Source organism: Anopheles coluzzii, chromosome 2, assembly GCF_943734685.1.
Source record: "Anopheles coluzzii chromosome 2, AcolN3, whole genome shotgun sequence".
NCBI classification, from domain to species: Eukaryota; Metazoa; Arthropoda; class Insecta; order Diptera; family Culicidae; genus Anopheles; species Anopheles coluzzii.
The window spans coordinates 96,910,637-96,928,841 of NC_064670.1; the positions used below are offsets into that span (position 1 = coordinate 96,910,637).

General features: G+C 42.3%; 1 protein-coding gene across 2 annotated transcripts in view; it reads left to right on the forward strand.

Annotated features, from left to right (window-relative positions):
• The window catches only part of LOC120948697 (uncharacterized), a 51,551-nt gene that overhangs the window by 18,548 nt on the left and 14,798 nt on the right, over positions 1–18,205 (forward strand). For both annotated transcript variants that reach the window (XM_040365322.2, XM_049607738.1), the window contains exons 3-4: positions 9,452–9,613; positions 16,280–16,487. In XM_040365322.2, the coding sequence (XP_040221256.1) occupies positions 9,452–9,613; positions 16,280–16,487 (370 nt within the window). The remainder of the gene's footprint in view (positions 1–9,451; positions 9,614–16,279; positions 16,488–18,205) is intronic.

Below are 18,205 nucleotides of genomic sequence, written 5' to 3' on the forward strand. Positions count from 1 at the left end.
TCAGTAGAGAAAGAGTACATCTTCTATTGCAATCCTGTTGTTTCCCCCAACCATTCCACTTGTTTGACCTTCGTATTGCCGCATGTCTGACTAGTTCGGTTTGCCCTGTCAATCCCTGGCAGGGGGAAGATCCTCAGACCGAACCCGAACGAAACACTCCAGTAGCGTGCTGCAAGACCTCAATATCCTTGAGAATGATTTTCGGGTGAAAAATCGACTGGTAAACTGGCACAGAGATACTTGGCGAGGTTTTAAGGGATTGTGTTTGAAGTAGCTTCTTGTACGCTGGGTGGGTTCATCATCAATCATGGCGCTTGGCTAGGGCAGCGCTTGATGCTCGTTTGCCGGTGTTGAAGACCTTAAGCTCGCGTGTAGCCTGCTTTTTCTTCTGTGAAGTTCTTCGTTTTGAGGAAGGGAGGAAAACTCTAGACTGATGCAGCGAAACTAGATGGATACACTCGTAGCACTAGTAGTTTACCTCGTTTATTGTGGAGGGATTTGGCTGTTTTTCTTTACTTACATTTCAAAAAGCTCATCTTCAATTTTCATGTGTGTCCGTAAAGTATAACACCATAGCTTCTCAACAAAAAAAGAGGAAACCCCGAAGAGTACCATTGTGCGGCCAAGGCAATGCGCGTCTGTCCTGCGTCTGGTGTGATGATAAATTGTGTGCCACACATTTCGTAGTTTTCTGAAAGCTCACCCTACCACCGCTCTTCGGAAGCGTTCTTGCATGGCTTGCGCGGGAGCAACAACACTCTGGACGGTTGTTTGTGCATGAGCGCGTTTTTCGCGCTCCTGAAGCTTTTGTATGTGTGTTCGTACGTATGACGAAGGTGTTGCGTAGTCAACGATACTCTTCACCGTGTAATATGAGCAGCAAGCAGGGAGGGGGGGATGAGTTGGGAATTTTATTGGATTACGAAGGACAGCGCCGGGGTTCGTGCACGAAGGTCTGAAATTTGTTGTTTGTTAATATGGCCAGAAGCTTCTGCCCACTGCTCCAGCCACACCAGAAGGGTTATGCTCCAAAGGGGGCTTTTGTTTGCCCTCCAACGAGATATGTGGTTGGTGTGGTCTTTTTTTCGTTTCTTGCTATTTGCTGTGCGAAGAATAGCAACGGGTAGAAGCACCTCTTATCGTTATTGTTTGATAGTTTGTTCCCGAAGTGTGTTGCCGCCGATGCGGAGGGCTAGAGCAGTGTGGTTATGAAATTTCGGCGCACTACAAATCCCATAATCTCACGTAAGTCCGTGGTGGTTTCGGTGGTGCGATGAGCGCTTGAGTGGAGGAGATGATTTGTGGTAAACGAACCCTCCGTCCCGAGTACTTCCCAATATTGTCGGGCTGCGGCAAACAGGGTCGAGTAAGTGCTGCTTTTATGTACACTACAGGTAACGCAGGTAAATAAAATCCAAGATTGTTTTTGCTCCTCCTCGTCCATGCTGGTGAGCACACTCTGCCGTCCGGTTGGTAACGTAACGATCTACTTGATGTGACGCTCGTCCGAGAGGGCAAGCTTTCATACGTATACTAAGAACCTGTGCTGTGAATAGCTAACCGGTGCCAGCTGAATGTAATAAGATAGTTTAAACTATTTTCCCTTTCATCTGGATGGTTCATCGTATAGGGTTACCTCACAATTGACTAAACGGTTTCTATATACGAGCTATGGCGCGTGCCATCTGCTCTTTCAGATGTCAGAAGTAGTAGGTACTAGTAGCTCGGTAAACACATCAATAGTTTAATTATAGTTGAAGGATTGCAGATATGCGATCTCGCAAACAGTATGTTTCGTAGTACATAGTATTTTTTTCTATTGCATACATTTTGGCGTTTCTTCGAGTGAATGGGTTTTTTATTGAAAGAACACCTAATTGTATGCAATGTGTGTATCTCAATCGTCCTTTTAAAGTATAGTGGAATTCCTACAAGGCTAATCATTCAGTGACCTACAGCTTAGACATATTTTAATCATATTCTTCTTTTACTTTGACTTAACAACCGTTGTCGGTCTAGACCTGACTATACCACTTGTGAGCTTGGCATTAAGTGATTTATTGATTACCCATAGCAGAATAGTCTACGTATGGAGGTACTATTCATTCGAGATTTAAACTCATAACAGGCATGTTGTTAAGTCGTGCGAGTTGGTGACTGTATCAGATTGTTGCCATAGGGAATATAAATCAACACATTGCTATGGCATATCGTAGCAGCAAATATGGCCAACTTTAACGGCTGAATAAAATATTTCTGTAAGCTTCCGTTCAATTCACTGCTTCTAAACGACTCAAAAAATCTTCCGCGTCAATTTTTGGCGACAATTTCTATCTGTCAAACCGTCCTTGTTTTAGCACGAATGTATGGCTTGCTTGGATCGTAATGTCGCGAAACGCGAGCGTTGCCTTTCTGTGAAAAATTCACAAACCCGTGACAATCACGGTTGCCTCTGATTTTGTTCTTAAACTGAGAAGTTGTTTAAGAACCAAAAGCTCGCAGAAAATTTGTCGCTGTACAAAAGTTGGTCCTATAGAAGCAGTGCTACTCCCAAATAGCCAAAATTGCTTAAGCAACCAATTTTGGCATGCCAAAGATCGCTGCTTGAATTCGCCATTTGCAGTAGATAAACAGTATCAAAGTTCCAAATGGTCCATCTAAATAGCGCCTTCTAAAGCAGCTTCCTTATGCCAGGGTGCCGGGGATTATTTTTCTTTGGGTTTTATTTTCAAGCAAGCGTCATCGATGAAATAATTGTCGGTTGACAACAAGATTTGTTTTGTTTAAGTACGTGTATTTATTTTTAAATCCTTAAACATTCATTAATTACACTAAATTTCATACAATTTGCTGTACAATCACAATCACTTCACTCAAAATAATTTCTTAAATTAACTTATCTAACTTGTACAGCAGCAATGAGATGATTGACGGCGTCTGTCTTTGACACTTTGACAAAACCCACCTTGTACCGATGTCATGCATTAAAAAGCTATAATGTTCCAGCAAGTTCGGTACACATTCTTAATAAGCCTTAAGTTAAGCCTTAGTTCCATCGTCAATCCTACAGATAGTACTAATCCGCCGCATAATTCCAAAGAGTACCGTGTGCTTGTTAACAAGCCTTATGCTTCCACCAAGTACTGTTTCATCTCTTAATCACCCACAAAGTTCGACATCGGAACGATTTTTCATTAAATAGCCCCAATTCAGCTATGGAGTTCGAGCTGGCTATTTGGGCTATTTCAATAAACGGAAAATCTCGATTTTACAAATATTATTTTGTCAAAAAACTCGTTTTCCCGTATCAAATCCAGGCCTATAAATGTCATTTGCATATGTGTTGAAGATTGCGCCAAGATTGCGAATACTTCTTCCACATTATGGTTTCGAGAATTATAAAAAAATAATAGATGAATATATCCAACCGAGTCGTTTGACTGATGAATATTTCACTAATTCGTTTAGATAATTTTAGCAGAAAAGTCGCATATTCAACTTTGGGAATGTTTCCTTATGGAGACATTCATCTTAAAAAGATAAAAATCCACGGAACATGTCAGGTCTATCATAATGTTAATCTTAAAGAAATAATTTGACTTGAAGGAACTACTCTTTAAACTTGTTTAAATGTATTTCGCCATGAGTTTATAGCGATTAAAAATTAAAATCCTGTATTGTAATTTCGTGATGATTTTCCTATTTTTATGTTAAGCAATACAATATTCGAATAAACGTTAAGAGATTGTAACAGAAAGATCTATTCACAGTAACGTACGCTTTATGCAAATTTGAACATATTTATTGCATACACTACGGCGTTTTCACGTTATTTAATTTGTTTTTATTTATTTAGCAGAGAGCCTAAACGCATGCAATTTATGTAACAAAATTGCCTTATTTGAAGCATTTTAACAGTTTTTGGTATATTTATTCAGTTTATTTAGTTTTATTTCATTTTAATCAAGTAAAATACTGTCAATTATTATCAGGTTAATGTTTTCTTTTCCCATACTCTACAACACGACACTCGTTACCGCCACATCAACGAGCGCATTATACAGATGATATTTGAAATTAAATTTACACTTTATCGTATGGACCCAATCCATCCGACAGACTGGCCGGATTTAAAGTTCTGCTTCGCTCTTCTTAACCCGTCTCCCTCCATCACACAGCATGGGGTAAATTTGCATTTGTCTATCATTTGATAATGAAGCAAACTTCATTGCTCATTCGAAGCGCCGCCCGGCCAAACAACTTTCGACGGCTGCTGTTGCAAAGGAAATGGTGTTGCATTCAAATTCTGATTAGCAACCCGCACTCCCCATGAAGGCTATCGGAGTCGACGAAGAGTACGCCGGGAGTCTTCAGGAAGCTCCTTACCGCCCAAAACGAACTCCACGCGCAACAGATGAGACGGCGACAGCACCGCCGTGTAGTGTTTCTGATGATGTGCCCCGAATACAATCAGACCCGGTGCTGCTCTGTCTGAAGCAAAAACAGATATTCCCACCCACTTTGTGTCAATAGAAAGTTTCAACCCGTCGTCGACACTGGTATTCCAATGAAGCCGACACGAAGGGCAAGTATCACTCACGTCCATGACTCGTGTGTTTCGTGACGGAAAACTATCGCTCGACGGCGGCGACAAGCAAGCGGCCGGTGGCAGATAACGGTGCCCGAAGGACGACACAGGTGCTTTGAATCGTTTCTTGTTTGTTTGATGAACAGCTTGCCGGCGCTGTGTCTTGGTCACGACACGCTCAAGTCACGTGCCCTCCTCAGGCGGTTGGTGTGTTCATTTTTGGAGCAAGAACATAATAGTCGGCTTCCCGTGCCAACCCTGCCCCCGGAGGGCCGGATGTTTCCCATTGCTTATCGCCGAAAACAACTTCAAAACAAACTCCTTCCGGTGGTACCTTTTCGTGCTGGTTGACTGATTGCCACGAAACAGAAGGACCGCAGCTTACCGGTGGGCGAAATGTATGCCGGGTTGAACCATTGACTACTAATCAGAGGCTTGTGGGCCGTGTTTTTTTTTTGCTGGATGCTTTGTTCTCGGCAAACCAACCGGAAAGAAGGAACTGCGAATAATCAAATCGAATTTCTTTGCCATCGAAAGCAAAACCCAACGGTCCCGCATGGAGCACTTTCACCCGGGAGGGGCGAAAGTGAATATTTTGCTTTTTGAGTGTCCTGCTCGTTGGTCACGTTTCTGGCGTTCACATCGACCGAACATGAGATGCTTGTAAAGGTTCAATTTATCGCAGATTGTCCGCTGTGTCCGCTCCCTTGGGGTACGTCTCCGGCCTGTGTTACCTGCTCTTTCCTGTTGGCTTCCTTCGGATGGCGATTCTTAGCTTCCGGTTTGTATTCGCCTCAGTTCATCGGATTAGTGATCGACTTTCGGTTGGTTTAATTGAGTCAACTCACGTAACCACCTAGGTGAGCGCATGTGGGCGGAGAAGGTTGAACGTAGAATTTCAATCTGTAGCAACGGGTGGTCTGCTTGATTTCGCAGTGCTTTTATTCCTACTGGCATCGGATGGTGAAGAAAATTTAATTTCAATCGAAACTATTAGTCTAGTTTCTAATGTGAACATAACAGTTTCTTAAGTTTCGCTGGCATCAACTATAGAAAGGTGATAAACTTAATTTATTTGATTTGCACGACGAGGTGGTGCACGGTGATTGCCTACATTTAGGCGTTAGCCGTTCCATTGATTAATGAATCAATCTGAATCGTCAGAGAAAGAGCAATCTTATCATAAAGATCATAAAATAAATATAAGTCTAAATTCATGAAACTATCAAGGTCCATAAATTACTGCAGGTCGGTCCGCCCAGTGTACTTTGACAAATTTTCATTCGACAGCTAGGGATTCCAAAGTTACTTGGTAATCTTTTTTATGGGTTATGAGCCTTTTTCTCCAAATTGAGTTGATATATCAGGTTGTCTTATCCAGTGCAATTTGACATCTAAAAACGAAAATAAGAAGAAAACCTGGTTTGACAGTTAGATCTATAACAAAATGAGTGCTTTGATGATTGTTCTGTATGATTTTTTTAAATCTATCCCAAATTTTCACAATTTCACACGATATTTGAGAACAATCGAAGGTCTGTCTACCATTACTACGAGATACCGTTTAAACTTCAAGGCATACTAGATTTTGTTTTTGAACAAACTGTCGAATTGTGTGTCGATGTATTAGTGAGGAAGAACACCATAAGCTCACCTGATATATACACTCACTTTGCCTTTTCCCTTTTAAGACCGATAGGGTGAAATTTCATTTGTATAGCAGTTTTCGAGCAGCTATCAAAGTAGGTGTAATGTATAGGTGAGCTTATCCCAAGGTGTATGTATTTAGAAGGTTGATTTTTATCGCTTCTGCTGGGCGACATTGTGGGAGACATCATACAAATTTCGAAAGAGTATGTAGATCAGGTGGTCTCATAGTGTTTCATAACCAAATTTGAACGTTACTATTTGACGGGAAGGGTGAAAACTTTAACACCAACAGGCTTTGTGGTAACTTGACGAATACACAAAACACATTAACATCCATTTTTGTTTCGATACAACATCTTCGATGAAGAGACCAATGTCTGCCACGTATGCGCTACTATGAAAAACGATCCGTTCCTATAGAAATTCATTTCACTCGTTCTTTCAAATGAAGCTTTTTTGATTCAGAAATTAGTTGTCAACTATTGTTTAGTTTCAACTTAGTTAGTATTAGTTGTCAACTAACTGTTTAGGACTAGACCACCTGGTCTACATATTTTTTGATTCTATATTCCACCATCTAATCTCTTTCATACACATGGGATGAATGAAAAACATGACCTTGTTGTGACATTTTTTCGAGCAGGTACTCGAATCTAATTCTAGCTTTGAGGCTCAAATAAAATAGGCTGAAAATCGCATACTAGTTTTTTGTGTGGTTTTGTATGGAGTGTTGACATGATTTTAGCCGTCAACTGTCAAACTCTACATAAAAAGCAGGCTAGTGTCGTGAAATGTCGATGGTCATACATTTATCACATTTATTAAACAACGCAAAATATTAATTCCTTTGTATGAAGACAAATCTGATATGTGCCTTTAAAAAATCTCATTTTACGTTTCCTAGAAAATTGGAGAAACATCACGTTTCAGCTGACCGAATGACCATTTGCACAATTACAAAATCACAAAATAGACACTTGGTGGACAAATAACGAGAAGAGTTCACTCTACCCCTACCGTTTCCAGTGACTAGACGAAAGTGCACCCTTTCCAGCACACAAAGCCCGAACTCAGTGTGAATGCACTGCGCACAAGTGCTTGCCAAAGAAGTGAACCGGTTGAGGAGCGTTGAGTTTCGCTTTTGTTCGCTGAGCTCCACACCACACAGCCGTAGCTAGTGTCTGTTGCTTCGTGTTGCTTCTTTGGTTAAGCAACGATTTTTTTGTTGTACTTTTTTTTGTTTTGCGTCTTTGGCGAAGATGACCCAAACCACCGTACGGTGCAACCATAAACAGAAAAGTAGTTTTGTGTGGGAAAAGTTTTTTGCTTCAAAATTAAAGTTTCTGTTCACATCCGGAGAAATGTGTGTGGGGGGAAAAACGATCCTTCAAACCGCTCTAGAATTGAGCTTCGGGTGACTAATACACTTACCGTACGTGGTGAGTGGGTGGAGAGTTAAGCACCAACTGTCCAGTTGCTTGTTGAATGCAAGTTTGGCGAAGATGTTGGCAGTGATTGTAGAAAGTTGACGAAAGTGTGGAGAGTGGTTGTGGAGCATTTTGGGGAAAAAGTTTCCTAGCTAACTAGTCTCATCAATCAACACCGGCTATCTGTTAAACTAAACTGAAATCAATAAATTTTTGTGGACCAGAGAACAATTCGTTTGATTGTTTTTATCATTATTGCGTTGGCAGAAATGAACAAGGGCTAATTAACAAAAAAAACAAAAACACCTAAAAGTATGCAATTGTAGCTTCTTCAGCCTGTACGCTTATTTATTTTGTCGTGTTATCGTAGATATCTGTTTAAATATCATATTTGCCCTGAACATACTACTATTTTTATTTGCACTGACACAGTATCGATATTCCAAGTGGGTACGATTTTATCTCATACTTCACAGCACACCCTACAAATAAGTACTTTCCACTTAAACATTATTTTTCCGCTTTCGTGTTTTTATATGCAACCCGAGTCGCATCATCATAACACTTCCGGCGCTTGCCGCTGATTGAAAAAGTGCATGCATATTCAATTCCACCCCCGTACGGGTCGCTTATCTCTCGCATTCGTGCGCTTTCTGGATCACCGCTCGGAAGCCATACCGCAGCAGGATAAATGCATCGGGGCGCACACTAGCGAAATCGTTTTATGTTCAATCTCAAGACATCACCTAGTCGGTGTGCTTGATTCACCTTCAACCCCAGGGCAGTTGTTTGTACTGACAGTGTAGCTGGTGTGTGTGTTATGTTTCATTCCCTGTGCTGCTTCCTCCCCCCCAATCGCAAAAACACTGCCGAACCGGGTGAACCTAGACAAGTGCTAGACTAATATTTTACCATCGATTATCATAAATGTGCACTAAAGCCCATTTTTGCGGGCTGCCGTCTCCACGGCACACCATTAGACGAAAGCTTTCCTCGCAAAATGCAAAAAAAAGAAAAAAAAGGAAGCTGCATAACACTACGGACCTTTTCTCGCTTTGATATTCGAGAACACTGGGCGATGTTTCGTTATCTCTCGTCCACGATTGCCCACTCGGTCCCACCCGCTCCCCATCCGGATCGAAGGTCATAAAATATTCGATCGATTGCGGATGCGGATTTTATCAACCACCATCACACGGTTGCGGTGTAAGCGAATTTTATTCCACTTTTTTTGGTACTGTCGTCGTTGTTGCTGTTCAATCATTTGTGGCTTCATCGATAAGCCGTGGTGGTGGTGTCGCCCAAAATAAAAATGGCTTTATTAAATACAGCGTGCGGGTGAGCCGTGCCGTGGATCAACCAGCACCAAGCGCAGCGCCTGGTGTCGTCGATGATATTTCCGAAACGGAAGGAAATTGCTAATGGGACACATTAAGCGTTCCGTTCGGCTCGGCTGATGGGAAAACCGTTCGCTTATCGATGTGTTAGGGTGTGTGTGTGTGTGTGTACATGGTTGTAAAAGCATGTGATTCATTCCAGATTCTTTTGAGCGTCCTATCACTTTCACACTGCTTCCGAAAGAATCCATTAGCTTAAGCGACTGCAGCGTGTCCAGTTCATTAAATCTGTGCTGCCTCTACTGCTCTGCGAAAGAATAATCTCCAACGAACCGCTCTTTACCAGAAATCAGGCATTTTTTTTTATCAAGCATGTTTTTTGCGCTCTGCTAATGCTTCTCGAATCATCCATTTCTCTTCTTTTCCTCTCTTTCTCTTCCCTACGACAGCCCTACGACAGCCGGCAGCTAATGGTGACGGTGTTCGTGTGCCTCTGGGGAGCCCGGCTTTCCGGCTATCTGCTCTATCGGATCGTGAAAATCGGACGCGACAAGCAGTTTGAGGACAATCGGCGCAATGTGATCCGGTTCGCCGTCTTCTGGACCTTTCAGGTGAGTGTCCCCGTTCAGCTCGTTTGCAGCAGCTTTCCGTCTCGCTGTACCGTTCCCGTTGTAGCCGCGCTTACAAAGTAAGCGCTGGAGGGAATGGGATTTGAAGATTCTGCCTTCGCCTTCGGGTCACACTCGGAATCAATGAAGCGTTTTATGTGACATTCATTGTGCCGATAAGGGCCCGTGCCCTGCGACGGACTCGGTAACGAGAGCAAGGACCAATTTGTAGGGTAGCAAGCTGCGAGTTTTTGCATTGTCTTGCTGGAAAAGATAAACACATACACACACACACACACACACACACACACACACACACACACACACACACACACACACACACACACACACACACACCGGCAGATGCTGGTGCTGAAAGTCAAAGATTATGGTAGCTTTCGTGTGCGAAACATATCTTCAACTGTTAAATCGCAATGCTTTGTTGCGCCGGATTGCCTACTTTTAGGCGTCTTCTCTGTACGTTTTTTTTATTACTCTGAAAGCTGGTGTATCGTTTTAGCCATGCTGTCTGTGTGCAGTGTTTGGAAGAGACGATAAATAATCCTCACTAAGAAATGTTAATACCTTGTGGGAAAGAAACAACACCTCGGGAAAAGCTGTCAAAGATTACGAACATATTGAACGCAAATGTCTAAGCAGCGTTCGGCGAAATCGCTCTGAATATTTTGATGAGCTAATTTTATCCCAATCGAAGCAATCGCAATTCAATCCAAAAGCTCTTTAAAATATTATGACATTATGAGATTCTGCTGTATCATTCCACTGCTATCGTTCGCTTGCAACAGCACGCACAAGCTGTAATCGATACTTTGTAAACATTTGCCCAGCATTTGCATTCGCTGCACGAACGCTGTAAATGAAGCAACATTACAACCTCACATACACACATACACACAAACACACTCATACAACGAGGAATTGTGCCGAACGCAGTCTTATCGGTCGGTTGCATCCTATTAGATTGTAAAGAAAGAGATATCCCGGGCTATTGTAGCTGCTGTAATTAATTTCGTTTCGACGGAATAGAGCAAACCGGTCCGTCGTACGAACACGGGTAATTTGATGTTGCTGCCGAGGCGAGGACGGCCAATTTGAATACAAAAAAGGTGGGTCCTTTTGTTCACACGCCGGCACACACACACATACACACGCTTGTCCACTGTCCTACACCATTCTATGCTGGATCAATAATGCAAATGGTAGCAAGAATGCAACCCAAACGCTTGTGCGAACCGTCCGTGTACTACATCGTTTGCAGCGTTTGCGTTGGAACGATCGTAGGCAAACATTTGCTTTGACAGAGCTATTCCAATAAATTCGTAAGCAGCGCTGGGCTGGCCCATCCGGCTAGTTTCATTTGCATTTGGCACTGGTGGATGGTACGGAGGGCGGAATGTGAAGCACAAACGGAGGCACAACTATAAATAATACTTTTTAGAGCAATTTTGTGTTTGCCTTTGTGATACATTCTTTCTCGAGGGGCGTTTGGTTGGCCGATCAAACGATGATGATGGTAGGTAGGGTGATGGCACTTTTTGATGCTTTTGTGTGCGTTTTTTTTCACTGATGAAATAAATTGGCATTCAAATACCTATTTTTTTCTAGTTTCAATATTGTCACTTTTTATTTGCCCTTTGCTTTTTATGACAATAAATACTGCAAAAAGATAAAAGGTATCGTATTTTCCACAACCTTTATTAAATTAAAAATCTAAAGCAGCCAGCGTGTATTCGTTACGGCTTTCCACTTGAATAAGCTTTTTGCGAAATGTTAAGCATCATCAATGTTCCAGATGGTTAAGAGATTAGATGAACATACTTGTTTGTGTTTTATGAGGTCTTAATAAAACATATTTAGGTAAGAGTTAGGTTCAGTTGAAGGATCCTGCTATATCTTACCATATTTAGTGTAAAATCACTAGAAAATTAGTAGTAGAAGCTTATAAAGTAAGTTAACATCCATGAACATCTTACGATACGATTGAATCGCTATGAATATGCTAGTATGAATCTAGTACAGAAATCAGCCATCGCATAGTACCCCGACTTACTCTTAGTGTCAATCTCAGTGTCAATTTTAAATATAATGCGCTGAGTTTGAATCTTTGATCTGCAGTGGAAAAACCATGCATGATAAAATGCTATCCAGAACTGTTTTACAGTCATTGCCACTAAATTTTTGACTCTAACTCACCTATTTTTGTCTTTAAGGCGTCAACTTTTGACAGTGCGCAACAATTTTTGTCTCTGAGGTATAAATTTTTGACTATGAGTCCTTTATTTACAAAATTTAACGTAATTTCTAAAAGTAAGTTCCGAAATCATTGAAACTCTGAACTCTGAAAGTTAAGTAATGAATAATTTCATTGATATAATTTTAAATAAAACAAATATTATGCCTATTTTGGAAGTTTTAATCGAGTGAAAAAATTGATATGTATTTTCATGTTTACACAATGGCCTTAGAATTCATTAAATATCATTATTTTTTCTAAAAAAATAAAGAATTAAACTACATGGCTTTGGTATTGTTTACGTGATTTAAAATTAAAATAGTCAAAAATCTGCTCAAATACCTTGTAAAATTGTCATGTTTCCCACAAGAGCCAAAAATTGATGACTTGCAGACAAAAACAGGTGCGTTAGAGTCAAAAATGGATGCAGAATATCAAAAATTGATACTTTAGAGTAGAGGTCTCCAAACTACGGCCCGCGGGCCGCTTGCGGCCCTCAAGAGCCTTTAATATGGCCCGCGATGACTGGGTAAAGGTTAAATTAAATATCTGTCTTTTCTCACTAATTAATCTAAATTTATCCAATAAAATAAAGCTGCAGAAATTTGATATATTTTGTTAGTATTTTATTATTAAGACGAGATTTGAACATCCACTAATACTAAAGGTAGCGTCAACATGGCCTTCAACAACGTTGATTGTGAAGCAATGTGGCCCGCGAACTGAAAAGTTTGGAGACTCCTGCTTTAGAGGCTAAAATTTATGCGCATTGTAAATTTTTTTGATGCCTTAGAGGTGGCAACGACTGTATAACCTTTTTGCTGATTTAGAAACATTACCGTGAATTTAAATTTAAATCGCATTTGCTTTCAAATTCAACCGAACATTAAAAAGCTCCACCATTCATCCTGGTCAAGGCACCAGCATAAAAACATTCAAAACGAAAGCATTCGCATAAATAATCCACTATTCGGCAGTGAAAATAAATCAACAACAACCACTGCACGTTTCGCAGCTGCACAACCACCGGCGAAAACAAATATCTAGCCCACTTCCTGTTCATGAAGTGCGCAATCGGTTTATAGCGCCTGCTCGCTCTTCCTGCCCTGCTCGAAAATTCGGTTCAAAGCTCTTCCGAACCTCCCGATACCTGGGGAAGGAAATTCCCGTCAAATGAAGCCCAACGGCCGGATACCGGGAGCTACACTTCCCGAGTCAATATTTCATCCCGCCCGATCCACGAAAACAGCTTGCGAGCGTCGGTGCTAGTAATTTCCGGGCACAGAGCCCGTCTTAAATTCCCAACCCCGTTCCATTTGCAAGCGATACATTATTTCACTGGGCCGCTTGTTTCGATTCCTTAATTTTACTGATTTGTTGCCTCCGGTCGGTCGGCAGCCCTGGGTTACCCCGTCGGGTTTGGTCTGGTAAGGTAGTGTCAGTTTCATGCAAATGAACTACTAACATAATCTACTCGGAACACATCCCTACGCTTGCCTCACTACACGGGTGGACGGTTCTGCGAGAAGTTTGCTAAAGTTGTTTCGACCGCTTCGAAAGCTTGTCCGAGTTTCGTTTGGCTTCGGATTGAAAGATAACGAGCTGGGCATGAGGGGAAACTTTCGATCTGACGCCGAGCACACGGTTTTCAAGCATAAGGAGTGGGTATGGTCACGCAAACACCGGATGGAGGGGAACGGGCAGTCTGTGTACCGGGAAGTGTATAAATAATTTTCCACCCAGTGGCGGGTAATTACTGCAAGAAGCACACGTGCGTGATACCCTGCACCATATGCACTTTTACGGCAGCGTATGTGTATGTGTTTGAAATCAAACAAATGAAGTGAACGAGGGAAAAACACACACTCAGAAACACATACGCAGAGAAAGCATTTCCCGAATGCAGCCAAATGCAAGTCGAGGCGAGTTCTCTTTCCATCGCCCGGGCAAACAATAGCACCGGGAGCCATTCCATTAAGAGCAGGAGGTGGCTTTTAACGATGTTATATGGAAATAAATGTCGGAAAACTGTACTCAGTTAATAGCAGTTTGGGTGCCGGCTGCTCTTCGCTGTGGGCGGTGTGGAAAGTTAGTTGCAGGTTTTGCGTCGCGATTGCACATCCAGATAAAGGGGGAGGAAGGGGGAGAAATATCGCCCATTATACTCCCATTTCTCGCGCACCAGCACCAGCCAGTGTAAATTGTAAGCACCCGGCTAATGGTACATTATTAAATTGTTCCACGAATGGTTAAGCGCTTGGTTCGTCCGAAGCCAGGGCCGCGTTTGCCCAGCGCCATGCACTTACGACACGCTTTTCCAGCGAGTATTTATGAAGTTCAATTAATCTTGTGTGTATTGGCGAATGGCAAATGGCCAAGTGTTTTTTTGGCCTACAAGATTCAAATGTCAACAGCGTTAAGATATGATGGAAAGTTTAGGTACGAAACAAAACACGAGCATAATGGTGTATCTTTCTTCGTGTGAACTGCGCCTGAGTGTAGAGCGCCTAAAGGTATGCATTGCTATTTTTGTTTTGTTTTGTTGACCTATTATGTTTATCATGCCTTGAATGCCATCAAAATTTCAATTATGCTTTTGTGTTGACCCAACAATATTCTCGATTCAGGTCTGGCTAAGGCAATAACGAGCTGGTTCTCCCAAGGCAGTACAGCGTAGTGCGGTTTTTTTTTTGTATTCTCGACGTTTTGTAACTTGGATTGAATCCAGGACGAACATGTTGTATTTTACTTAACGGGTGTGCTAAGAGTTTTACCTAACTAGAACGTGCTCTGTTTTTAATAACCCCTTTTAGACTGTTATACTTTTTATGAAAGGTTTCGTCTACTCTTACTATACGCCTAAAGGTATGCAAAATCCTGAAATACTTTAAGGTCGCATGGCTTTTTTTGCATTATGATGATTTTGAATCCTTTTTTGCCGGGGAAAAGTAAACATTAACCCTTGCAAATCCTGCCTAACTGCCTAAAGGTATGAAATATGATAATTTCAAACATCAAATTGGAGCTGATTCAAAAATCAGCTGTGGAGAAAAAAATCGGTCTTGGTAAGATAAGTTAGCGGAAAATGTTAAGTATTGTAAGCATCGGCAAGGTTTTGGGCCAAACCATCACGAACCAAACGAAAAATATGTTCATTACTTACGTCACACATAAATGAAATTGTGTTACATTTTGCATACCTTTAGGCGCTTAGTATTAGCGTTCGAGAGAACAGATACACTTGAGCCTACCTTCATTACATCACTTCCCATGATTGGATACGTTCATTTGCTCTGCCTAATTTATAAAGTGCAATAATGTCTCGAAGTGATTCGGTAGCTTGTGGCCAAGTTTTAATGTGATTGGTAATAACCGGCTAGCTCATCACAATGCTGAGCACATATTACAAAGTACACTCGCATAGTAAATAATGCCTGGTGGAGGTTTAATCTGCATTGTTTGGGCACACAGATGGAAAAACCAGTCGAGGTATGCCGAGCAGCGACAACGTAAAGCTACACCATAAAATTATAAAGACAGTCAATAAAGTAAGCGTTCAGCAGAAGAAATGTTGACTCTTTCCTCCCCCAGGCGTAAGCTAAACCATCGCGTTGGAGCCATATTTTTCGAGTAAATAAATGTTCACTCATCTGACATCCTCCTATCCCCCCCCCTCACCGCTTGCTTACCAAAATGTGGTGCTACAAATTATGAAATGAAAAAGATTCAGCTCCTCGCTCGTAGTGAAGGAACGCACCTTCTTCTCGGAGAAAATGTTCTTCCACCTTCTTCGATAGAAAGTTATTCACGCACGAATTAAAACTTTTTTTGTTTCCCTCCCTCTGACGTTTATCATTTTCCACGAATACCGTTGCCGGTGAGTGGAGAAAAGAAATCGAAAAAGTTTATCCAGCACTGGGGGCTGTGTGGGAAGAGCAACACTGTTTTGTAACAGAGCCGAGGCTCAGCTGCGAATGCTTTAAAGCTCTGGGATCAGTTGCACGCAACTTGAGGCAGCAGAAAATGCGAAAATAGAACATCACAACCAATTTCCGCACAACGCACCGTTTTCTTACAACGCTATCAAGATTTTCCATAACATAAAAACATCAACAACACTCTCCGATCGCTTCCCGTCGTACCGTCCCCAGCGTAGTGCGAAGCTATTTTCTCGTGTCGCACTAAAGGTTTCTTCTCCGTTCCCATTTGGGTACTAATTAATACACCCTGTCGTACCGGCCCAACCAACCAAGCCAGGAGGGAAAGGGGAAGCCTTTCATTATTCGTCATTCGTCACGCTCGTCGCTGCTCTATGCCGCTCGTTTCGTTTTAATGTGTTTTATCGCCCTCCTGCCCCTTGCTATCCTCTCATTTTAATGTGTGCGTGTTTTCTGTTTTCGTCCCCGTTCCGACAGGCCGTCTGGGTGTTCGTCGTATCGCTGCCAGTCATTATCATTAACTCACCGAGACACTCGTACCCGAAAGCGCCCAAGACGATGACGACGCTCGATTCGGCCGGCACGGGCATGTTCATCACGGGCCTGCTGGCGGAAACGTACGCCGATCTGCAGAAATTTTCCTTCCGCCAGGACCCGATCAATCAGGGCAAGTTTTGCAACGATGGTAAGTATAGCTGTTGTCATTTTGTTGCGCGGAGAAACCATTCCGCAGCTAAAAAACAACGAAGAGTTAAATTAAAACGCTCTATGGCGCCTAAATGTAGGCTTTTGCTGTGCTTGTTTCGTCGTGTGCTTAGTAGTTTCACGATCACAATCGTACTCTTCAAATGTTCTCTTTTACTCATGTTAGAAAGTGTAAGAAAGAGAGAGGGACCGAAGGAAAGAAAGTAAGCAACAAAAGCTCTTGCAAAACGAGCAGAAGAAAAACGACAAGACTTCCCTTTTGGACGGTGTAACCTTCGGTTTAATGTTTTCGCCGGTCGGACGTTCATTAGTGCCCACTTTAACGGTGTCATGCTCATCACCCCGTGCGACGCACGGCGTTAGGCTTCGCGTTCCCACCCTCCAGCGGGCGGCCCTCATTCAAGCTACAAGCTGCTTTTTATTCCTCCGCTTGCCATTAATCTTTCGATGTAACCATAAACTGTGTACCGTACAAGAATGCGGGCTGCCCTTCACTGCCCGGGCAGGCAAGCTGATGGCGAATACGGAGAGGAACCGTTGCTGGGTCTTCAAAATGTTTTTGAGCTGGTAATCTGGAGACATTTACTCCGCCATTCCTTCAGCTTCCCTTCTAAACCAGCGCCTTCCCCACGGAGCCTTCGCAATCGTACTGGAAGACCTTCGTTTTAACTACACTTTGAAAGCTTCACTCATCAGCGATTGCGATTTGTGACACGGGCCGTTTTTTATGGCCCGACTTCCGACCGATAAGACGCCCTACGACATTCCATCTCTCGGTGGCATTTCTCCCCTTAAAATTCACATCATGAAACCGTTCGTCCTGTTTCCTCAGGCCACGTGACCACGTGAACGCATTAGTTGGGGAGCTTGGGTGTTTTTTTTTGCCTCGCCCACTTCTTTTGACACGGAATATTTTGTTCGTTTTTTTTCGTCTTATTTTTAAATTACATTTTAAGCTTACCACTCACCGGCATCCGGAGTTTCGCTCACGAGTGTGATGAGTTTCATAAATTTGACGGCTTCAAATGGGGCTACCGCTGTGCGCCTCCCAGTTACTGCTCCACCGAGACGAACGCACCTTTCGTCGGTCGTTTGTAGGGGTTTTGAAAATTTGCATTCCATTTGCGGTGTATTCTCGTTCCTTATTTGCGTATGCCTGTCATCGACGCTAGTGTAAAAAGTATAAAAAAGCTCCCCCCCCCCCCTGTGCTCGTTGAGCGGTGTTTTATCTCACACCCTTTATTGAGTTGTGTTACGTTGAGTTGCGTGCGTGAATTTCAATACCGTAAATGAGTTTCGGGATGTTTCCGGGATGGAACGTAAACGACATCGCCAAAAGTGGAACCGTTTACGCATTTCGGGCTCGTGCATGTGTCCGTTATCGTAGTGTTGATGGGGAAATTGTGATCAATTTGCAAAATGAGATGAAAGCGCGTGTAATTCTGCAGTTAATTTAATGGTGGGAAACTGTAGCTGTTTAAGGTTGAGTTGTACATTTTCGATCATTGGTTTACAAAATTACCAAAAGTCTGCAAACCTGAGAGGTTACGAGTTTCATAAACCTATTTTTAGTTTATTTGCATACATTTTGGCGTATATTGTCTCTTAGAATATAACATTTCTTATATTTTCTCTAATGCTTTACCATTAAGCCACATTTTTGACACAAAAGGTCGCAATATTTGTCGAGACACCTAA